Below are 24,043 nucleotides of genomic sequence, written 5' to 3' on the forward strand. Positions count from 1 at the left end.
TTATTTTACACCATATGAAGACTTATCGTATCTTTTGGTCACTTAAACTGTTATGGACACAAGTACAAGTGTAATTAAAGTTGTTCAATTTTATTATAAACTATTTAAGATATTTAATTAATTTTTTTTTTTTTTCAAAATAACCGCTATAATCACAAAGTTTTACCATCGGTCGGTATTTAAAACCTCTGACGATAAGTTCATAATAAGGTACCCTTCGAATTGGTAGATAAGATAACATTATCTTCTACACATATACAACACACATACTCACACACACATTCATATATGCATGACTCACACGCGTACACACTACGGTACCGTCGGTACCGTACGGCGAGTTACGTATCCGAGTCAGTGGTTTCCGCAGTTTTTCGATGATGGCTTAGTGGTGATGACGACGTGCTGGATACTGTGATACGCCGCCCGAGATTGGTGAGTCCCGCGATTATTAATCCAGCGATCACCGGCCTCGATTTCGTCGCTCGCGAGACGAGACGACGAAAAGCGACGACGAGGCGTGGAGAGACGAACGAGAGAGAAGGAGCGAGGGAGAAAAAGAGAGACGGATAGGTGAATACCGACAGCGTTAGGCGATCAATGCTATCTTGCGGGTGTGCCCGCTTTTTGCTGCCCTGCCCTCCCGCTTTTTCGCCGCAACGTTTCTGTTTCTGTCGCGTATCGTCGAGAGGGAGAGAGAGAGAGAAAAAAATTCGAGATTCTCTCGCGGCGAAACTAGAGATTACGATGCGTCCTCGTAGGATTCGTCGCGAAATTCCGTCGTTTTTCTAAGGACGAACGGAAGCGTCCCGCGACGAAGGACGGCGAGTGAGATCATCGAGTGAACGAGTCGTCGTCGAGGCCTCTAGTCGGCGAGACGAATTTTCATTGACGGTGATTGACAAATTGTGCGAATTTTTTCCTATTTTCTCCGATGATTTAAGGTCTTTTTCCCCACGATCGCGTCGACAATCGACCTGTGCGTATTGCAACACACATGTATGTACATACATACATAGGTGGGAAATGTATCGTTCATCGACTTGTGTTTTTTAATTTTTACGGCGCGGGTGCACGCCCATTTTTTACGCGTCTCCGTTAGCAACCACCGTCTCATAACAACGTCCCGGCAAATTTGAAAATTTCACATAATTGGGTCAGCTTCGATTTTGCGGCATGTACATATGTATGGCTAAGCGCACGCGCGCGTTAGATACATATATTATGTATACATGTATGTGTGTGTGCAATTTTGTATTTACCGCAATAGCAAAAGTGCACACGGGGATATATGATACCGCGAAGCGTAATTAATTAAAGAGAAGTCCCACACTGTTAACGCGCGTGTTCGCATGTCGGCGAATATTATAGGGCATGAAATTTTATCGATTAATCGATCTTAAATAAAATCGGGAAGAAATTTAATCGCTAAAGAAAATAATTTTTAGCGCACGATACATTTCTTTCATCTCTTTTAATGATTATTTAATGATTATTTTTTAAATTTATCTTTAATAGAAAAAAATTAATTGCTGTTTTAGCTTTTCAAGTGCGTTGTAACCATGAAGCTCACTGTGTGCATTATTTCCATGCTGGTGCTTGGGGCATCGGCTATAAGTGAGTATAAACAAATTATATCATATGTATTCATTTACTAAATTTTTTTTTAATTTTTGTTAATACATAGTACAACTTTACGCTATTGCAATTAAACTTTGCTATTAAAATTGTAATTTTTAATTTCTAATTATAGTACGTGTCCCGGATTATGTAGAAGGTGAAAGACACTGTTATACAAATTATTATAAATAATTGTGCTTTTTGTTACAAGAACAATTTCCATTCACACAAAACATTTCTGTACATCAAAACAAATTTCTCTACATAGGGATGCTATGCTTTTGTACACTCGTACATCTACATGTATTTACATATTTAAATATACATACACTTCATGAATTTTGTACACACAATTCACACAATCAGATTTGTGTATAGATGCTCTGACTGATTGCCAAAACATATGAAAGAGAATGATAGTGTATAACAATGTTTTATATATTTTTTTCTTTTGAATTTTATTATTATGATTATATTTCATATAGGATATAACTTCCTTTTTTATATTATACATACACCAACTGTAGGATTATTTTTTCTTCATCGATTTTTTTAAAAATAAGTATCTGTATGTGTATATGTATTTTTGTACATATATACTTTAAAGAACATTAATTTTCTTTCTCCTACATTGTATCTGTGTAATCTTTTATTTTTCTTTATATATTTTATCATCATATACTATACATAATAATTAATTTCAGTCATTTATACTGTAACTGCAGCTGCTCCTTACTACAATTAAGCTAAAGTTAAAAATCATTAGAATCATTCATTATAGCAAAGTCATTTGTATTAAATATAATATAAATGTATTTTCTGTGTCTTATTGTCTTTTTTAGATTATATTTGTATTATTATACATGTCATTTATATTTTTTACTAGTTTATCTTTATTTCAATGATTCCCCTCTAATATATTTTTCGATTATTAGTTCAATCGCCGCCACGGATATCTAAACAGCCACCAACAGACGAGCAGTTGTTTCAAGTGAGCCAGGCAAAAATCAACGAAAACGACAAACCATTTTTAATTGAATGCGAAGCAGAAGGAGAACCTGCTCCAACGTACGTATCTTTTTTTTTTCTCAGAACTTATTTATCACAGATATAGAGAACAAATCTCTCTACCACGTATCTCTGTATCGCTTGTTTGAGCAGATATGATATTAAACAATGACAAGATGCCATCAAGGAAATGGTTATTATGTAAATATGTCTTGACACGTTCACTAAGTTGCTCAAGAACGGAAAATGTACTTTGGAGACATCTCTCACTCGTAAAGTTTCATTGCACTTACAGCAATCGAGCTTATTCATCTCGTGCAATCGGTACAACTGGCCGATCTTAATTACAAAGATGATCTCATAGCCTTAGGATGTATGAAATAATCGTCACTAATACACAGATACACTGTCTTGTATGAATATAGGGGCGTGGATAGTATTTCTTACGTAAAGTTTCCTGAATAAATTCGTGAAAACAAATAAATTTAAAGAACTTTGATGTCCAACATTTATCATTGTAAGCTACATCAACATATGTATATGTCGATTTGATATTTTGTACGCGGATATATAAGTATATTCATTATTATGCAATATGCATTTTTTTTCAAATTTATTATATGCCTAATGTATTATATGTATGTCGTAATTTTCTATTTGAGATTTTATACATAAATATTATATATACATACAGTATAATATTACTTATATGTTATATAAGTATAATATATAAATTATGAAAGATACAAATATATGTATATTAACATGCATTGTAATATCATACTTGTATGTTACACAAGTATAAAGATATTATATTTATATATTTACTATATATATATATATATATATATATATATATATATATATATATATTATATTGCAGGTATCGTTGGATTAAAAATGGGAAAAACTTTGAGTGGCCAGCGTATGACGATCGCATTTCTCAACAGCCTGGTAGAGGTACGTTAGTGATCTCAAGACCAAGGGACGAAGATCTAGGACAGTATCAATGCTTCGCGGAGAACGAATGGGGTATAGCCACATCGAACTCGGTGTTTGTTCGAAAGGCTGAATTGAATTCTTTCAAGGATGAAAATCCGATAGCTGTGAGCGCGAATGAGGGTTCCCCCTTCAAACTTACCTGCCAGCCACCCGACGGCTGGCCTAAACCGAACGTTTATTGGCTAATTCAGGATGTCGCCGGTGGTATCAAGTCAATCAATAACTCGAGGATGACTCTGGACCCGGAGGGTAATCTCTGGTTCAGCAATGTCACGAGGAATGATGCCTCGGATGATTTTTACTATGCCTGTGCCGCCACATCTGTGTTCAGAAACGAATACAAATTAGGCAATAAGGTTTTGCTAAACGTAATTTCTACAGGCGCATCCGCCGGCCAGAACAAGTATCCCCCCGAGAGACAATATGTCAGCAGGAAAAGCGAGGTAGCTCTGCGCGGCAAGAAAGTAGAGCTGTACTGTATATTCGGTGGAACGCCCTTGCCGCAGATCGTTTGGAGCAAAAACGGTCAACTCATCAGCCCGAGCGACAGGATAACTCAAGGTAACTACGGCAAGTCTCTCGTCATAAAGCATGTCAATTTCGAGGACGAAGGATCGTACACTTGCGAGGCGTCGAACGGAGTGGGCACTGCCCAGTCGTATTCGATAAACCTGAACGTGATGGCTGTACCGTATTTCACGGTCGAGCCGGAATTCGTTAACGCCGCGGAGGACGAGACCGTGGAAATGAGATGCGAGGCCAGCGGAGTGCCCGTTCCTGAGATCAAGTGGATACACAATGGCAAACCGATATCCGAGTCGCCGCCGAATAGCAGGCGGCGAGTCACGCCGAATTCCATCGTCATCGAGAAGCTGGTTAAGAAGGACACGGGTAATTACGGATGTAACGCCACCAACTCGTTGGGATACGTTTACAAAGACGTGTACGTGAACGTGCTGGCGCTCGATCCGGACATCACGCAACCGCCTACGGATATGAGTACGGTCGATGGCAAGACCGTGCGGATCACGTGTCGCGTTTTCGGCGCACCCAAACCCGAAGTCAAGTGGATCAGGAACGGACAGGAATTGACTGGCGGTCGATACAAGACTTTGGACACGGGCGATTTGGAGATTGAAAACGTGATATTCTTGGACGGCGGTACTTACACGTGTCACGCCTCCAATAAATTCGGCGAGGTGAAAGCGTCCGCCGAATTAGTCGTCAAGGAGCACACTAGAATAACGGACGAGCCGGAGGATTACGAAGTCGCGGCGGGCTCCACTGCCACATTTAGGTAAATCAATCTCATTAATAAATTGATAATTCTGAAACTATACAAAATTAGAAACCTCGTTTTTGATCTTTCTTTTTTTGCGTTTTTGTTTAGGTGCAATGCTGTTACCGATTCCAGTCTACCTCTGGTCATAGACTGGTTGAGCAACGGTGAACCGATAGACTTTGAAATGGAACCGAGATTCATACGGAGCTCCGATTATTCTTTGATGATCACAAAGACGACCGAATTAGATTCTGGTACTTATACTTGCGTTGCGCACACCGAACTGGACGAAGCGAGAGCGCAGGCCACGCTGATAGTTCAGGATGTACCTAATGCACCGAGATTAATCGGGATCACGTGCATGTCGAACGAAGCCATCGTTCAATGGACACCCATGGGCGATAACAGAGCACCCATTCTGCGCTACACCATTCAATACAACACTAGTTTTACGCCGGATACTTGGGAGATATCCAAAGATTTCGTTCCCGCCACCGAGCAGAGATATTCAGTGCCCATGTCACCGTGGGCTAATTACACATACCGCGTTCTCGCGTGGAATAAGATAGGTAAGATTTAATCGCTAAATTATACACATCATTACGCGACTTTCTTCTATTTCGTTTTTAGAGGATAAAATAAAAACTTTGATACATTGTGGTATTTTCAACAGGTACATCTCTGCCGTCACCGCACAGTGACACTTGTACCACCTTACCGGACGTCCCTTATAAAAACCCGGACAATGTCATGGGCAAAGGCACCACACCGCAAAATTTGGTTATCTCGTGGACGACTATGCCACAAGTAGAGCATAATGCTCCCAGATTTATGTACCGAGTGTATTACAAGAGAGATATACCAGGTGAGAGGTGGACTATACAAGATATAAACGATTGGAGAAGAAACAATCTGCTAGTGGAAAATCAACCTACGTATCAAAAATTCAAGATTAAGGTCGTCGCGATAAACGAGAAAGGAGAGAGTATAGCCACGGCTGAAGAAATTACCGGATATTCCGGGGAAGACGGTAAAATCTATGATGAAGTTATCTTATTATTAACTAGCACTAAGATTACCAATTATATTTGGCAGTCGACAATTGTACGATATAATATCGGTAAATCGCTCTATTTCAGTACCCTTGCAAGCGCCAGGTAACTTTACACTGAATCAAATAAAATCGAGCACGACCGCTCAACTCTCGTGGAGTCCGGTGCCGGAAGAATCGGTGAGGGGCGAGCTGCAGGGATACAAGATTCAGACGTGGACGGATAAAGACGGCGAGAAGGGAATGCGCGAGATCGACATTCGCGGCGGCAACAAGACGCATGCGTTGGTCACAAAGTTTATTCCGTACAGCAAGAATAATGTGAGGATACTCGCTTACAATGGCAGGTAATGAAAAACATTGGACATACACGTATTCGATTGTCGTGTACCGTTTTTTACGACTCTACATAGTATTGTAATAACGTATACAGATACGCCGGTCCTCCATCCGAGACTTTGACCTTCGACACACCGGAAGGAGTGCCGGGAACGGTACTCAGTTTAGAAGCATTTCCCATGGGATCCAGCGCTCTGTTTCTCGTGTGGACGCGGCCCGCGGAACCGAACGGCGTCTTAACTGGATATAAAATTTATTATCAGGTTGTGAATGGCACGAAATTAGGACCTCTACTCGAGAGAAACCCGTATGTTATGAATCCAGACGATACGACTGCCAAATTAGCCGGGTTAGCGCCCAACACGATATACCGCGTTCACATACGTGCCACAACCAGAATTGGCGAAGGCAATGAGTAAGTTTACAAGAGTACAGAAACATATAGTAACATTTCTATAAGACGATAATACTTAAAACTTTAATATACGTTTATACAGCTATTTCATTGAACAAAAGACACGAACGTCTCAACGACCTGACGTCCCGCAATTTACATGGGAAACTATACCTGTGGAAAATGGATATTCAAACGTGAGAGTAAGTTGGCTAGCGAATCTGAACGGCAATCCGGGCAGTCATTTCTTCGTCAAATACAAGCTTAAGGGTGAAACGATATCTTTGATGACTGATCCCGAATTCCTGTCGAAGGCTATCGAGGTAAGTTTACATAGTATAAAATAATGATAGATAATCTTTGCAAAAAAAAGAAAATTAAATTAAATATTGTACGTATTTAACGAAGAATTATTGATTCACGCAGGTGCGCGGTCTTCAAAGCGGTGAAGTTTATGTGATGTCGATTGTTGCTGTCGACGGAGACTACATGACTGAAAGCGCTTCTCAAGAGGTAGAGACGAGCAGCGAAGGACCCATTATTCAACCGAAGGAGAATGTCGCAACGGCTGGCTGGTTTATAGGTAAGGCTGCTTCTTAGTTATTGCATTGTCAAATCTGATTTTAGTGAGGCTGGTATATACTAAAGAGTGCTACGATTCTCCTAGGAATGATGCTGGCGATCGCTATCCTCCTCCTAGTGCTGATAATCGTGTGCGTAATTAAACGAAACAGAGGTGGAAAGTACGCGGTGCACGAGCGAGAATTGGCCGCCGGACGCGGCGATTATCCCGAAGAGGGTGGATTCCACGAATATTCACAGCCATTGGACACCAAATCGGCTGGTGGACGCGCGTCCTTGGCATCGTCTTCTCATCAGGATGGCAAACATCCTGAATCCGACACGGACTCCATGGCGGAATACGGTGACGGTGATACAGGTTGGTTATAGAATTTTACACCACTTGCACAGTAAAGGGCCCTCAGAAATATCTAAAGCATTAGAAGAGTCTTTGCGACATACATACATATATGGTATATAATTAAAAGTTTAATATTTGTTGTGCATGAGTTTTTTAATTATCAAATATGATGATTGATTAGATTCATTTGTGTCACGAAATTTTTCTTATATATATGCAAGTGCTTTTCTCTTTTATATATTTCACTATTACACTTTGCAGTTGCAATTGCATAAGCTAATTGTATTCACTTTTTAACGTTTTATATTTTTGTCTTAGACTTTGATTTTTTAATTTATTATATTCAGTTTATATTTTATTATACACTTTATTTTTGCTTTACACATTTTGCTTGAATCGATACAGAGGGCATGAACGAAGATGGTTCTTTCATTGGTCAATATGGCCGACATCGTAAGCAGGAACCAAATTCGCAAGCATTTGCCACTCTAGTCTAAGGTAAGTTTTTGACACAAACATGTTTTTTAACGCTTAAATCACCGCATCTGAGCTTTGAAACAAAAAATATTGGAATGTTCAAAATTTGATATATTATTTATTATTTTACAAAGTTGCATGCCAATATTTTTAACAACGTCCATCAGTAAATGTCATTTCAAAGCAAAAAAAACTTTAATATACACGCACATACATACACATAGGTTTATATATTTTATGTATAAGAGCAATATAGAAGTTGTTACAAGGTTTGGAATCTGTTGTTTGTTCTAGGCCGCTTCACTGAAGATGGATCCTTCATCGGGCAATACGGACCTAAAGGTAGGCCAGAGGAGACACCACCGATTCCGACTGGCACTATGGCCACGTATGTGTAACATCCGCAGCTACGTTAATCAAAGTCGCATAAAAAAAAGAAAAAAAAAAAAAAACGTTTTCTCGTTACGGTTAAGGATCCGCCTGATCCTTGGCTACTGCAGCAGCTCTGCTATGCACCTTGCGCTGGGTGCAATGTCCAACACTATACTGCCAATTAGACTCTGGGGATTTGGGTTTTATAATTTCCATAGAGTAAACCCGTGATTCGTCTTTTACTCGTTTAGATATTTATAGATTTCCGATGCGCAATAATCGGATACGGCTTTGAGTTTCTGAAATATTAAGAAACATTCCATATATCTTTTTTCGCTTTTTAGCATTTTTGAACGTGTAGCAAAAATAGATCAGTTTTTGTTACGATTATTCTCTTCTTCATTCCATTGTCAAGAGTGCTGATAATGATGTGCATCACGCAAGGACATACCTCTAGTTGAATTATAAAACCCAGAAACTGTAGGTGTTTCATAGCGTGCAAGCTATTTATGGAAATAGTATCGTAGAAACTATTCTAGCATTGATCGTAATATTTGACAGAGCCAGATTGAGTTGGACACGCCGATTGGTGACAACGTATACGAATTGTTCCAGACTTGTGACATACTTTTAAGACTGCATGTAGTATCCAATGTTTTGCAACATGACGCGCGTTGATTTCTAAATTTTATATATATATCTTTTAACTTAGTATCGAATACTATAATTGAAAGAAAAATTTGGAAATTGGTTTTGCTAAAAGTAAACATTATTGCTTATTCAATACAAGTATTTGCGCATCTCTCACCTTTCGAATAATTTATTGCTTTACCTATAAATTTATGTTAGTAATTTTATCGCGTATTGTAAATTTTTTTTCTAAATTATCAGATTGCTCTTTAAAAATACTTTATAGCGTCCATTTGGATTGTGTCCATAATAAGAGATTGGACAATATTGAAATAATTTAGATTAACATAATTTTCTATCGCATAGAGTACAAAACTATTAGAGATAAAAGTATAAAACAAAAAATATTTATTTCTCTTTTACGAGAGTTAAATACTTGTATCGATATCTAATAAAATTTATTTTTAATAGAAATTCTTTTATTCTAGTAGTATATTATATTCGAGTAACTATAATATATATATATATCGAAATATATTCACAGTGTTAAATCTTAGTGCCTATATTGGACTTGAAAATATTTATGATAATAAAATTACTCATTTCTAAAGCGTAAATGACACTCATGCTTTAAACGGGACGTATTAATCAAAATCTTTGCGATAAATGCTTTTATTCGAATAAAGCTTTATTGTGAAATTGGTGCACAGTGGAATTAGAAAAGTGTTTTACGGCAAATTTTCACCATTTTATATTGTATAAATAAAGTGTATACAGTATATGATTTAGATTAAAAAGATGATATATTAACTAAAATTTTTGTAACGAAAATAAATCAAGATTATCTAAATTCGGCAACGAGAACGCACGATACAGTGAATGATACTATACATTTACATGCAATCTTGAAAATGACAAACAATGTAAAAGATAGTGTCGCAATCTGGCTTCGACTGATTTTAACTTTTAATCTTCTAATGGACGGTTATTCTAAGAACCTTTAGCCGCGATCAATTTTTACTCTGCCGAAAAAGGGCCAAATCTAAATGAACGAATATAATATAATCTACAATTGTCATGCACTTACACTTTTTCATTATTAACAAACACACATACATATATATATATATATATATTTACATACACATATGCGCAAACAAATGAGGACACATGCAAAGGATATAGTAAAGGGTAAAGTAAAGTAAAGTATTGAAGAGGAGAGATAGTATATGCACTATATAAGTAGATAACAAAAAATCGCAAGGCCTCTATAAGTAATTGTTGCTTTTGTATGTGAAACATGCTTCGACACGAAAACCCTTTTATTTTTTATGAGAAAGTTTACTTTTTTTTGCTTTTTTGATAATTTTATTATAATCCAGTAATTGTAAGCTAACGCTACACGATTATTTAATATATATAAAGATATTAAATATATATATATATATAAAGAGAGAGAACGAAAGAAAGAGAAAAATGAAAGAGACATTATATAGATATATAGATATATATATATATTAATTATGAATTATTATTATTATTATTAGTAATTTTTTAAAGGATGCGACGATCACACAAGCAGAGCAACTATTATAATTATTATTACTTAGTGTACGAGATGTTAAAATTTGTTTAAACCTTTAAGTGCGATTTGTACAAAAAATTTATTTAGATAAACGTTAAGTTAACATTATATAGTCAATGCGGTGTACAGGTTGTCTGCAAAAGTGTCGCGAGCAAATATGTCAGGTACAAAGATAAAGCGAAACAAAGATAGGTACAAAGTGTATAATATTTATGATACGTATGAATATGCAAAGAATCATGAATTATAGTACTTTTAAATGATATATCATCACCTGATATCAGACAGGACTAGCCCGTGTCTTTCTTCATAACGCGAATTCTTATAAGGGATATCCTTTTATATACTGAATGCAAAAAGTATCTTTCTCTCTGATACGATTGAAATATATTTGTTACGGTCTTTTTTGCCGAACATCCTGTACAAGTGACTTGGACGTCACATGATAATTAAGACTTTTCTTTTTAATTACACAATATCGGCTTATATCGCAATAATATACGAGCGTTTTCGTATTATTGTACGTCCGTTATGATGTTATTCATATATTGATGTTAAAAACAAAATAATCTTGGAGAGAGAGAGAGAGAGCGTGAATCTTGTAGACGGTTGTGTGACGGATGCTAAAGACTGCGCACTGCGATAAACAGTTGTCATATTCAATCGTTTATTCGCGAAGAGATCACTTGCGAGTTCACTTGAACCTGGTTTATAGCTTTATCGGTATATACGTACATAAGCGAAAGTTTGCGATATATTGACAGTACGAGACAATCTCTAATATCGTCGATATAATAGTGAGGATGCAACTCTGTGCAATCTTTAAACTTACTCTCGAGACCGCAATTACACATATACAATATAGATAGACACATAAGATTTTTCTCGAATCAATGGCCCGTATTATGAGCTCGCATCTATCTTTAGATGTACCTCTAAAGTTAGAGGCGCAGATAAATGTACATCTAAAATCAATCATATATTTATCGCACATTTAGAGCTTATATCTATCTTCAAGCCTCGTCTACAATAGTCGCAAGGACTATGTCGTATGAACATATCGTAGGAATACTTTTCCGGTCGTAAGGCTGTCGCAGTCGCAAGAGCCCTTGTCGCACATAGTTGAGCCAACTTCAACTTTCTGCGACATCTGCGACAAGCATGTCGCATGAAATCATTCAATCACAGCACAGCACATTGACCATATATAAAGATACTAAATTTAAAAATTAGGAATAAAGTTGCAGAAAAAGTAAAAATAATCGCTGCTGATCGTCCATCACGTCCATGTGGCTGCAGTCGACTTGACGTATCGCGAACAATCCTTGCGACTATTGTAGACATTCGTCTAGCGACACGCTTACGATATGCGACAAACTTTTTGCGACACCACTACTTACGACATACGACACAGTCCTTGCGACTATTGTAGACGAGGCTTTAGATGTGCCTCTAAAGTTAGAGACGCAAGTAAATGTATCTAAGGGCACATTTATCGAGAGTAGCATAAATGTGCTATAAATGTGGTACAAAATAGGTTTTTTAGGCGATTTCCTTTAGATGCGCCGCTAAATGTGCGCTCATAATATCGCCACATTTATCGTGACACGTTTAGAGACACATTTAGAGATAGATGTGTGCTCATTATACCGCCACATTTATCGTGACACGTTTAGAGACACATCTAGAGATAGATGTACGCTCATAATATCGCCACATTATCGTGGTACATTTAGAGGTACATCTAGAGATAGATGTGAGCTCATAATACGGGCCTCTCTAACTTTAGAGGCACCTCTAACTTTAGAAGTACATCTAGAGATAAAAGTGAGCTCATAATACGGGCCAATATCTTGATATTATGATTGCGCTAGCAATAACCATGACGAAATTGACGGTGGAATTATAGACGTATCTTTGGTAATCTCGATGTCCAAGTCACAAGACACACATATACACAAAAAAACAAACACACACCACGAAAGAGCGCGTTTTTAGAGTATTTTTCTATTGTGCTAGCCTCTCGATTTTTATCCGGGATATAACGAGGCTGATTCGTTCTGCACATTATGAATCATCAGTTTAGACTCGTTATCTATAATATTATACATATTATACATGTATAAAAAAAAACTTCCAAATACTTTCGCACGAGCAGCTCTTCGTACGTTGTAATATTTTGTATTTCTCTTCTTTATTTTTTTTATATAATTTTGTACTTTGTATAAAAAAAAAAGAAAACACTTGCGTTTCTTTATGCGCGATTTCCCATCTACAAAATGGATGCGTGCGTTGCGTCGATTTTACGTATCTCGTGTTCTCCTTCAGGACGGAGGGCGAGATAGAGAATACACATCTACTAGTACTATTACTCTGCTTTTGATATTAGGTTGCGTCGACGAAGGGAAAAATGGTTCGTGATTTTACTATTCAAGAGTGTTCATTGTACAACGAGCACGCACACGTTATTCTCAAAAGTATTGTAGAGTCTTGACTCTTTTTTACGGCGACTTTCTCTCTTTCTTGGAATCTCGATTATTTCTTAATGCACAAAGTGTTCATTCTCAATTAGCTTAATTGATCGCGACATTATATGTATATTCTATATCGATATATATATATATATATATATATATATATATTATATATCCTACTATTAAATGATAAGCGCGAGAGGATAGTATCATATAGTAGTTGATAACATGTTCGCGTTAACGTACTTCCGAATCTCTTTCAATGTTAAAGTTACTTAAAAACATTACGTCATAAGATCGTAGATGTAGAATGTTCGCCATAAAAAGAGTCAATGATGCAGGAACGACGAATCTCAATGATGTAATTCAACGTGTGCCCGCTTATCGTCGTGCGAGTCCTTTATATTATATATTACCTTGATATTTACTAAATAGCGTGCCGATGTGTTTTTTTCGCCGTTTTATTACACGTGCAGCTATAGAGAAAGAGGAAAAGAGCGCGCATTTCCGTCGCATCGGCCGTTCATCACAATTTTAGACATAATTTTTCTACGAGATTTAAAAGATCGCAGAGTTTTAGAAATATGTGCACACAGGGCGCTCCATCCAGCTTTGATAACGCTTTGAATTTAATCGACTCGTATTGCGAGGAAGAAATCGCTTATGTAGAAAAAGCTGCGCATATTGATATGAAAAGGCACAAAATTGGCCTAACTTTCATCGTGCAAACATCCTTCATCCGTAACACACACGAACGAGTTGTTGAATATCGCGCGATTGGATGGGTCACCCTGTAGAGAGAAAAAGAGAGAGAGATCTCGTCTCTTCGTGAAAGCAGCGAGATACCGAAATCGAACATCCATATAGTATATTGCATAACAATTCTAAGCGAAAATAATTATATCTTTTTAAGTTTACTCTCGTTCACGATACGCGCCTCGATGCGCATCCCGACATTTGTCCGCATAACTCTCATGTCAATGAAATTAAAAACAAAAGAATAAACGAAGAGGAAATCCACAAAGAAGGGCATTATAGTTCGGATCCATCCATCGATTTTTACAATTCAATAAATCTAATCAATAGCGAGATTCCCCTCTCATTCGTCATTTCCATCCAGTAAAGTCATTAATATACAATTTAATTTAACATTTAGTTTCTTACATATTAATTTCTACGAGTATTATTTTAGGTATGTAGTTTCGAATTTTCTTCAAAGGAACATAAAATATTTTTAAAAAACAATACGTACGCTTATAAATACATCTTTTATTTTGATAAATACGAGTAATATAATATCGTTTCGCCTAAAATTATAGTCGAGAACAATTACACGTTATGTTCTCTCTAAATAGAAGCTCGTCCTGGATAAATCCGCTGACTTGCGAACGCAGAAATCGAGCAAGATGTGACCGATAATGTGATTATGCCAGACGGGTTTTTTTTGCGTCTGTGTTCTCTCGATCTTCTGCGAGCTACTCCGGATCCTTTCTTTCTCTCCCTCGTCGCGGTTTGCGCCACAGACGAATAAAAGATCGAGGGAGAATAAAGGGAGATGCGATCGGGGCAGACCGTCCGCAGAAATATAGCTGCGATCGAACGGCAATTCTTCGATCACTTACGAATCTCCGCGTGGATATAACAAGCATATTTCAATTTTGAGAGTCCACGGTTATTGTACATTCGCGAAAAGAGTGAAACTAACATACCTTATCTAGGGAGAGAGACAAAAATATTTGATTACAATATATACAACTTGCATCCTCCCGTTTCAAGATTATCTTGCTCGATTTTACATCGATCGAAAATTAAGAGAGATTATTGCAAGATTATTTTTACCTTCCGAAAAGAGATGCAAATTTTCGGAAAGTGCGCTTAACGAGGGATCGCTCTATGACATGTGTGAACATTTTTTGCGCGTCCTATCGGAAATATATATCTGCCGCGAAGAGTAACTCGGCGATAAAACGTGCAATCAATAACGCAACCTACACGCGTTATATACATGGTCCACGGGAACGGGAAAGCGAGACGAGTTGTAAGTTGTAAGAGAGCGTCCGCGAGGCAGGCAGGCTGCCGGTTTATTCCTGATCGAATGTTTTTGTACGGCCGCCGCGCAATCCTAATTGAATTCGCTGTTGGCAGGCAGAGTTGCACCGAGAGAGCCGTATTATACGTAGAGAATTTCTCATTCTTTTCTCAAAACTTGCGCCTGTCCTTTGTCCGTTTCTCTTCGAGATCAAAATACGTGGTCCTAAAACTTCCGCGTCCTCTCGAGATTTGAAAGAATCGCAGGAATCGACGTCAGATTTTTCCTATAAGCTGATTCTGCAACGATTATAAAAATAGTTTACAAAGATAAAATCAATCGAAGGAATTTATAAGATACTTATTGTATGTAAGAGAGATACCGTACGTGATATTCCTTCGTTTTTCATCTCGTTGAATGTTTCTGATCGTGCTTTTAAGAATCTGTGACCATTCCGCAACATGTTCACGGTCGTGTTGCGCGTACCGGAAGAAGGATAAAGTAGAGGACGAAGACGGAGAGGCTTTCAGCTGCGTTGGATAACAATGGACCACTTGTTGGGAGGTAACCCGTTCCACGACACCAATACAACGGTTACTATTGGTTATTCATCGAGAATAGACGCTCTTAAAGAGAGTATCGGCGATTCGGCGGATCCATCTAAAAATAGAATTCTAATTCTAATTATATATTTCCGATTATCGATGAACGCGAACTTTATTATACAATCTCGGGAAAACTCTTCCGCCTCGTCGTAAATCTTTCGCATATGTAATATATGGAGCTTTGTAAAATCATGAGTTCGTGGTATCATGCGATAACAAATATCAAAAGTAAAGGAAAAAAATCCGGGAAATAAAAATTGATATTTTATATCAGAAAGAGATGAGCCCTCCTTCCTCTTTCCTTCTTTTTTTTTCCCTTTCAGTTCCTCGATGTATTTAAATTTGAGCGAATCTTACATGCTAGAAAATGTTTATAGCGATTTAAGTATCTTATAATGTATAAGTCGAATGTAGAATGCAAATGCGAGATATGTGATGAATTTACGCAACACGGAAGTAAAATTCAATTGTCGGCGAGATATAAAGAATGAGAGAGAGAGAGAGAGAGAACACAAAAGAATGGGGGAGAGACGGCACGGAAAACCGGCAATTAAACGGAAAGACGTTAAAAACTGGTTCTCTCCGTCAAGATTTCTTTTCATTTGTTTGCTAATTTGAATTTTGATATTTCCATACTTTTTTAAGTCAAACAAAATCAAGTTTCAAGTCAAAGCACGATTTAAAAATGGATTTTGCAATTATGTACATCCGAAATTAAAGAGAGTTAAAACTTTCGAGATTTATTTATTGCAAAAAATGGATACGTGAATTAAAATTTTGCCGTTCTTGCATTTAATTAAATATTATAAGTCTAGATTCGATAAATTGATCCATTGTTTAAAAATCATTTATAAAAATATATAAAGATTTAATAAAATTCAAAACTAGCTTATACATGTAAACAGAATTTTTTTTCGCGACTTATATTTTTCTAAGATAGTAACAAAGGGGAAAAAGCGTACGATAGCATGTGCGAAAAAGCGGAGAGCGATGCTCTTTGCGAGAGCATTGTGCACGCAGCCTTATTCCGGCTCGCTCGCTCTCCCCGGCGTGCCCCCGAGACTCCCGAGAGTCCGTCTGCGAGATCTCTATCTCCCTCTTCACGGAGAGGTCTCTCGGCCTCCCTCTCATTGAGAGTCAGTCAGTCAGTCAGTCAGTCTGCCGGAGCGACGCGGTTCGCACGCATCGCACGCACCGTACGCGAAGAGCGTGCAGGCACGCACGCACGCACGCACGCGAGGAATCATCGTCTTTCGAGCCATCATCTATTCTTCGTACATCCTTTTTCCCTCTGCTGCCTTATCGATCGAGGGGGTGGACAAGCGCGCATTGAAATCACCTCGTCTTTAGGAGAGGATCCGCAGGTGACGTCCGAGGTGACGGCGTGAAATCCCAGATTTCACACGAAACGGACGGCACGCGAGCTCCGCTTTCAGGGGAGAGATAAGCGGCCGGGGAAACGTTGCCCTCTGCGTTACCTATCCTATCTGTAGACTGTTTCTTTTTTTTTCAACGACTGTCAGGGGGAAGGGGCGGTCTTCTTCTTCCTCTTCTTCCTCCTTCTCGCACCGGTGTCGTGCGTGCAACACCTGGCGGTGGCACCGAGCGGCACTCGTCGCGGACGAGATTATTATGCGATCGGCTGCGGCCGTCCTGGCCGCGGCGACGGCGCTCGTTCTACTCCTGGACGACGCGCTCGCCCGGCACAAGCACCGCTCCGGGAACGGCGCGCAAAAGCCGTCCGATATATCGCTCTGGATCGATCAGCAGCAGACCAAGATATTTAGTGGTACAACAGCGTTTTTCATTCGAGCGGTCACCTCGCAGATCTCTCTTCTTCCCTTTGCAAGATTATCCCTTTTCCTCGGGTGACGCGTCGCGATACCTGAAATATGTATCTCCGATAAAGTTCAATACCGAAAAATATTATTCACATAGAGATAATTTCCCTCCTCCTTCCTCTATATCAGGTTTTAACAATGATAAATTAATAAACTTGTCACAATGTACATAAAAAAATGTGTTTCTTATGATCGATCTAGGACTGGCGATGGAAATATACGCTATCGCGGAGGGTAGAGTGATCAGTCACCTCTTAGATCCAGAATTCGAGAGTAAACTGCCGATAATTCCGAGCGAGGTGTCGCATGTGAACTTCACGTGGAAAGCCGGGGCGAAAAAGTATTATTACAATTTTTTTCGCTTGAAATCGTTCGACGAGAGCATCCTGAAAACTCCATCCATCACGATTGAAACGCAAGGACGGGTGCCTAAGAGACCGAAAGGTAACAGAATTAATTACATATCTTTAAATTAATCTAACATTATAATAAAAAAAATTATAAAAATTGTTTATATCGTATATACAAAATATGAAGCAACGAATGTAAATAATTTGCGTAAGAATTTATGCGCGTAATTTTTATAATTAAAAGTTTTTTTAAATTATATATTTTTTCCTACATGTCATCAGAATTTCTTGAGAAACAATTAGATTTAAAGTTTTCCAAGCGAAATATTGTAAAAGATTGATGGAAGCTTAAGAGAGAATCATTCTTGCATTCCAGAGACAATAATCTTTGAATTATAATGATTTAAAGTTTGAACAATCGTACATTGCGGTTAAGGATTTATTTGTTTAATACTCTCGTACGATGATTTTTCGCTTAACGTCAATCAACGATACAAGACGCGTAGTTTTATCGTCAGTGTGCTTAATAGCATTTTCGCGTTTGTCAGTTTGAAGTGCATTTAACCCTTCTATTTCTAATTTAATACATATTTAGCTCTTATCGCGCAGAAATCATATTTTTAGCAAAAAATTTCATATTTGTATTCAAGAATATATTATCGATGTTCTCTTGCAAGAGAAATTCTATATATTTCGTAAAGTTTAATCTTTCTTGTGACGTAGCATAAAAAGTACCGCGCCAGTCCTTATTTACACAGTCAAAGATGAAGATGTCTCGGCGCGTGAAATATCTTACCCAATATTTTAATAGGACAAAGATATTTTAACTGTTTGCACGGAGATATATATATATGTATATATTTCGCATTCTCTTCTCGCTTTAAAATTCTTTCGTTTAAAATTCAATATAGAATTCTTATACGAGTTGCATGCATTATTTTTTTAATATTAAGTAACTCAATCAGATAAGTTTAAATATTGTCAATCTATTTTTATTTCGTATCGTTATTATGAACAACAAAATCCGCGACATATATATGTATATATCTCTATTATGCAAACGGAATGCAAAATACTTTTTGCTCTTTTCGGGTGTAAATTTCGCACAACGCGCGTGTGCGAATCGAAACGGCACCTACATATATATGGCAATAATGTATCTTCTTTTCTCCGTTGCAGAGTTCAGTGTTCTGCTACCTTGCGCCGGCAAGGGAATAGCGCAATTCGGGATCGGTCTAATGATCGAGTCGCGCAACGGGATACCTCTGAACGGGACGCCGCTACGTTTCCGTTTGCGAAAAGAATGCAGCGTGCGCGGTGAGTCCGTCAGTCGCGCCCACGATCATCACCTCTTCGCTCGCACATACAGTTCTGTATCAGCAGTAATTCATCAGCCTAATTTGTGCCGCATGCTCTTTTTGATCGATCGCCTTGAAGAGGGACAGTCGGACGTGACATCGACTGAGAAAAGAAAAGAAAACCGATGAAATTGCGTGTCGTTTTACACGTAAAATTCGATTCGCACGATATCTCGACGTTCCGACTGTGCCTCTCTTTCGTTTTTGTTTGGTTTAATCGACAGCTATCGTTGCATGTGCCCGTAGCCGCTCGTGAGCGCTCATTTTGATACTTTGTAAGAAGACGATTACCTTACCTCCCTCCTGTCCTATCTCTGCCTCTACCTGCCGGCCGGAGCGATGGGTCCGATAATTGTGCGAAGTAGGCGCGTCGAATCTTCGCTCCATGGCGTGTCGAGGAGATTTACGGTTGTTAAGTCGTTAAGAGATCGCTCTTGGAACCTCGAACATTGTGTGACGAGGTCCTATGGTCCAACGCAGCCGTAAAATATCGAAGGGAGCGAATCGATTAATTTTTGGCTTATATTTTTTTTTTCAAACATCTGAATGCTGTTTACTCTTGCGCTGTAAAAAAAAATTAGCGTTACAAAAGAGAAAAGAAAGAAGAAATGCTTTTTTGAAAATTCTAAAGCACTTTATTAGGTCCCTAAAAATATCTCACGCTCGAGTATTTCGCAAATTCGGATACGCGCTCTGGTTTGGACCCATCGCAAACTTAGGAGATGTGAATCGCTTTTGCGAAGCTTACCTCTTGTATAACGGAAGGCATGAGACACTTCGTTCTAGATTCCATTAACGCTCTCTTGTAGCATGTACAATTCTCTATTTGCAATTACTTTGTTAATTCAATAATTCCATGTTAAATAACGCAAACATTGCGCTGATGTTACTTTCGGGAGATGCATACACTTTTGCAACTCGGGGAGGATTGACGTTCAAAGATTACTCTCTAGCGCTTTAGTTTATGTTTTTCACCCCAAATATTATTCCAGATCCAACCAAGTCGTCTGCTTGTATATCTTCTATATATTAGCATCCATTTTTTTTCGTTTTGCCTGGCACTTTGTCAAGCGTAAACTCCGGCTCTCCGCTCTTCCTCCAGAGTCATTGTTCGCCCGCGAATCATGAATTAAGTGCCTAATTGCCTACTTAAGAAAGAACGCGCGACTCTGCTCGGCCTTCTTGACGTTATCCTCAGCTCTCTCGATCCCTATGCATTTTAAATTTGCCAATCGTCAAGTCAAAGATACATTATATATATTAATAGATTTTACATAAACATGTTATAATATTGTAACGTGTGGTAATTAAGATTTCCAAAAGGATTCATTTGCATGCGATTAAAGTGTCCTGGTCGACTTTACCATACGGATCTCAAGAATTTAAAAAAAAAAAAGACATTTTGATCTACTTGCATTGAGATGGGCAGAATACGATGCTATAATCGCTTTTGATAATTCATCGCGATAATTCGGAGCACAGCATGTCGAATGTGCAAACGCGAATAATTATCTTTCATTTCGTTGACCGAAGCTGTTGACTGCGTGTTTGTGTGTTTAAAATAAGATTTAATTAAAAAAGAATCACGGTTTGCGCGTGCCACGAAAATGAGATAAAACACATGCTTTATTTTGATCTTTTCTCACATGCACACAATATCTCCAAAACTTATATTAAGAAATATAGATTAGAGTCGCGTTTTATATTTTTTTCAATCATCGTCATCAACATTCTTATTTACAAATTTATTATATATTCTATTACGCTAAATCTTGATAAAAGTATTTTCTTTTTCTTACCATCAAGCATATTCATTTAATACGAGCAATAAGATAAGATGTTACATATAGATATGAATTCTTTCTTTTATGTCAAGTCATACGATAAAAATACAATATCATATTATGATCTCAATTTCGTGACTTATCGCACAGTTTTTGATTTTGAAAAAGAATTTGATTAAATGCTAATCTGCATGCGTAAGATTGCATGCAATAATCTTATCTTATCGGATTAACGGAATCGATACTTGTTACAGAAATATTGTTTGTTTTTAATAGAATTTATACAGAGATTGAATTGTTTAATACGTGTTTGTGTTTGCGTGTGTGTATGTTGCAGCAATATACAATATATATTATCTTTTAACTTTGATTTTATTTCTTACAGAGCCTAATCCTGGTCCTTGTCCGGACGGTTACCTGGGGCCACCTCATTGTAACAAAGCGCTTTGTTATCCAAAGTGTATGAATGGTGGAAACTGCACGGCACCGGGCGTATGCTCGTGCCCGCCAGGATATCAAGGACCCTACTGCGAAGGAGGTATAACGAATTGTACAAATAAGGTCTCACTTATATAATAGATCTTTTCACATCTCAATAGATCTTTTCATATCCGTTTCCTCTTTAGCTTCTCTATTTAGCTTTAAATTATGCATCTTCTTTGATATTTTATATTCTACATGAAACTCGCAAGTCTAAAAGATTCACATAACTTTATTTCAAAGGGAAATCAATTTATTCGTGTTCATGAAAAGATCAGTGATTCAAAGGTATTTCGATAAGCTTGGGATATCGTGAAATGTATATCGTGAAACTGACTCAACACATCTGCTATAGAAAATCCAAACCGATATAATTTATTACAATATATCCTTACCTTAATTATAAATTACAATATCTACAAATACATTCCGAATTCTTTAACGGGGAAAGCCACCTCATATCACCTTGGAGATGGATATGGCCGTCTTGCAGCCAAACTTGATGACATTCGTCAGGGCTTGGTAGAAAGGCGCCTGTTCGGCGCCGTGATCTATCCCGGTGTCGTGATGCTCCTGCTCTTCGTCGCGAAACTGTTTGATGGTCTCGAGTATCTCCTCATCTACGTTCCCACTCTTGTTCTCCATCAAAGTGCGTAACTGATCGTTGTAATGCTCGACGATCACGGTCTCCACGGCCACGGTGCACGCCATGGCCGCTCTCTCGCCCATGAGAGCGGTACCGGCGCCCAGGGCGAAGCCGGCGATGTTCCACAACGGCGTAAGAACGGTGGGTCTGACCCGGTACTTGCGAATCAGCTCCTCGAACTTGGCGCGGTGTCGCTTCTCTTGATCCCACATGTGTTGAATCGTCGGTCCGACTGTCGTCTTGCCTACAAGCATTTTACGTGTGTTAAAACTCTCGGTCAGAAACTCAATTTACACCTACATCTCTCTTGTACTTGTTCTTGGGACAATTATACCTAGTACGGCCATTTGTCCGGCATATATCCTATCCGCTCCCAGTTCGCCGGCATGATCGACCCTTATTATCGAGTCCAGTACCTTCCCGGATGCGCTGGTGGCCGCTGATGTGCTGGCCATTCGTACTCCCACTCCTCTGACGTGTAACATTTTTTCTGTAAAATTTGGATAAGAGTATATTAAGTATTTTGATTATTAAAATTGACTCATTGAATAAAATTTCAGGTATTTGCACAGAGAAATGCTTGAACGGAGGAAAGTGCGTGCAGAAGGACGTCTGCGAATGTACAAAAGGATACTATGGTTTACGCTGCGAATTCTGTGAGTATTAGTAAATCTTTTTTATCGCTATGTGTAAAATTTTAACGATTGAGAAAAAATGTTTTTCAGCCAAATGTGTCATCCCTTGCTTGAACGGAGGCAAATGCAAGGGCAATAATATTTGTAGGTGTCCAAAGGGTTTCAAAGGTAATCATTGCGAAATTGGCAGACGCTCGCCACAACGATCGACGTGTACGAGAGCATGTAGAAATGGAATCTGTCAACCGGACAACACGTGTCTCTGCGATCCTGGTTGGTTCGGAAAGTTGTGTAACAAGAACAAACCATGGGCTTAGGAACCGATGGAATACTTTGCTACTTTTATACCAACTAAATACTTTGAAGATGTCTCTCATTCTAAATCTCCAAACCTACGATAAATTATGTTTATAATTTATGTATTCTCAACTACATACGTATGAAGGATCAATGATCTATGCGTTGATATAGCGAAAGAATCTCGTGATATTAAAATGATTCAGAGATTTTGTTCATTTAATAGAACAATGAGGTGTATACACAAATGTGTACGCGAAAGAGAAGTCTCACGAGATGTAGATTGCAAGAAATTTCAATTATCGCTAGTGTGTGCGTGTAATTTCTAATTTACTTTGCCCCAGATGTGATATGTAAAGCTGCTTTATTTCATTTCATATAACATTATTATATAATTAGTTATATCCTTGTGTGTATTGTAGATGTGTAATAATTGTAAAAATAAAATAGGAAGAAAATGTATTTTTAACCATGTCAGGAATACGATTTATAAACTCGCAGCATTGTAGTAGCGTCTGTGATGGACTTTTCTCGCAGTTATTTTCCTCCGTGTACATCTTAGATTAAAATATGTAGATGAAAATAAATGGTTTTATTATTATAAATTCGTGTGCGACCAAAGTTTTGCAGTGTCAATTTTGATGTTTGAATTCTTGATGTGGATGAGAGGGAAGAAAATAAAAGGTTGCCGGCGATCGCGGATTCTCACCAAAACAAAAGGTCGCTCGAAACAGCAAGCAGCGAGGTTATGTCGGGCGTCCAGTCGCAGTGTCCCAGTGCCAGTCGGTCCCGGTGGAACGCGGCGCGTCACGTGGCCAATGGCGGAGCAATGGCGGACCAATGGCGGCTCGGCAACGCCGTC

At 38.3% G+C, this 24,043-nt stretch overlaps 3 protein-coding genes and 1 long non-coding RNA gene across 17 annotated transcripts; 2 read left to right on the forward strand and 2 right to left on the reverse strand.

Moving 5' to 3' along the window:
* Positions 1 to 314: 314 nt before the first annotated feature.
* Nrg (Neuroglian) lies at positions 315 to 8,582 on the forward strand. 13 transcript variants are annotated; one of them, XM_083038536.1, is made up of 14 exons: positions 315 to 435; positions 1,542 to 1,617; positions 1,754 to 1,777; positions 2,556 to 2,688; positions 3,512 to 4,927; positions 5,021 to 5,481; positions 5,586 to 5,942; positions 6,052 to 6,310; positions 6,397 to 6,717; positions 6,800 to 7,019; positions 7,123 to 7,279; positions 7,364 to 7,636; positions 8,024 to 8,116; positions 8,390 to 8,582. In XM_083038536.1, the coding sequence occupies exons 2-13, from the start codon at positions 1,563 to 1,565 to the stop codon at positions 8,113 to 8,115; spliced, it is 3,768 nt and encodes a 1,255-aa protein (XP_082894662.1). In that variant the 5' UTR covers positions 315 to 435; positions 1,542 to 1,562; the 3' UTR covers position 8,116; positions 8,390 to 8,582. The 13 variants fall into 13 exon arrangements, with proteins under 13 accessions (XP_082894662.1, XP_082894655.1, XP_082894663.1 ...); XM_083038529.1 differs by lacking the exon at positions 8,024 to 8,116; XM_083038535.1 differs by lacking the exon at positions 8,024 to 8,116 and having other exon boundaries at positions 434 to 573.
* A 5,757-nt stretch (positions 8,583 to 14,339) lies between these two features.
* LOC145936374 (uncharacterized) lies at positions 14,340 to 19,257 on the reverse strand. The gene is made up of 5 exons (XR_014425380.1): positions 19,121 to 19,257; positions 17,883 to 18,060; positions 17,130 to 17,675; positions 15,573 to 15,845; positions 14,340 to 15,484 (listed from the first exon to the last, which is right to left on the reverse strand). It is a non-coding gene; the product is annotated as an uncharacterized LOC145936374 (long non-coding RNA).
* Positions 17,423 to 23,762, forward strand: Shf (WNT inhibitory factor 1). Of its 2 annotated transcripts, none has more exons than XM_083038549.1 (6): positions 17,423 to 17,579; positions 17,833 to 18,075; positions 19,161 to 19,349; positions 21,509 to 21,661; positions 22,810 to 22,905; positions 22,975 to 23,762. In XM_083038549.1, exons 1-6 carry the CDS (start codon positions 17,423 to 17,425, stop codon positions 23,199 to 23,201), a joined length of 1,065 nt encoding a protein of 354 aa, XP_082894675.1. In that variant the 3' UTR covers positions 23,202 to 23,762. The 2 variants fall into 2 exon arrangements, with proteins under 2 accessions (XP_082894675.1, XP_082894676.1); XM_083038550.1 differs by having other exon boundaries at positions 19,161 to 19,298; positions 22,975 to 23,761.
* Coq7 (ubiquinone biosynthesis protein COQ7, mitochondrial) lies at positions 21,949 to 24,042 on the reverse strand. The gene is made up of 3 exons (XM_083038551.1): positions 23,891 to 24,042; positions 22,584 to 22,739; positions 21,949 to 22,493 (listed from the first exon to the last, which is right to left on the reverse strand). Exons 2-3 carry the CDS (start codon positions 22,732 to 22,734, stop codon positions 22,060 to 22,062), a joined length of 585 nt encoding a protein of 194 aa, XP_082894677.1. The 5' UTR covers positions 22,735 to 22,739; positions 23,891 to 24,042; the 3' UTR covers positions 21,949 to 22,059.
* Position 24,043: the final 1 nt, after the last annotated feature.

This window comes from Prenolepis imparis, unplaced genomic scaffold (genome assembly GCF_030444845.1).
Source record: "Prenolepis imparis isolate NDT839.2.m4 unplaced genomic scaffold, iyPreImpa1.0 SCAF_5, whole genome shotgun sequence".
NCBI classification, from domain to species: Eukaryota; Metazoa; Arthropoda; class Insecta; order Hymenoptera; family Formicidae; genus Prenolepis; species Prenolepis imparis.

Bases quoted from the DNA above. Each gene is read 5' to 3' on its own strand.
- Shf (XM_083038549.1), top strand. From the start codon at position 17,423: ATGCGATCGGCTGCGGCCGTCCTGGCCGCGGCGACGGCGCTCGTTCTA. The intron at 17,580-17,832 runs GTACAACAGCGT...TGATCGATCTAG, and splicing joins GCAGACCAAGATATTTAGTG to GACTGGCGATGGAAATATAC. The intron at 22,906-22,974 runs GTGAGTATTAGT...AATGTTTTTCAG, and splicing joins TGGTTTACGCTGCGAATTCT to CCAAATGTGTCATCCCTTGC.
- Coq7 (XM_083038551.1), bottom strand. From the start codon at position 22,734: ATGTTACACGTCAGAGGAGTGGGAGTACGAATGGCCAGCACATCAGCG. The intron at 22,494-22,583 runs GTATAATTGTCC...AAATGCTTGTAG, and splicing joins CGGACAAATGGCCGTACTAG to GCAAGACGACAGTCGGACCG.
- Nrg (XM_083038529.1), top strand. From the start codon at position 1,563: ATGAAGCTCACTGTGTGCATTATTTCCATGCTGGTGCTTGGGGCATCG. The intron at 1,618-1,753 runs GTGAGTATAAAC...TTCTAATTATAG, and splicing joins GCTTGGGGCATCGGCTATAA to TACGTGTCCCGGATTATGTA. The intron at 4,928-5,020 runs GTAAATCAATCT...GTTTTTGTTTAG, and splicing joins GGCTCCACTGCCACATTTAG to GTGCAATGCTGTTACCGATT.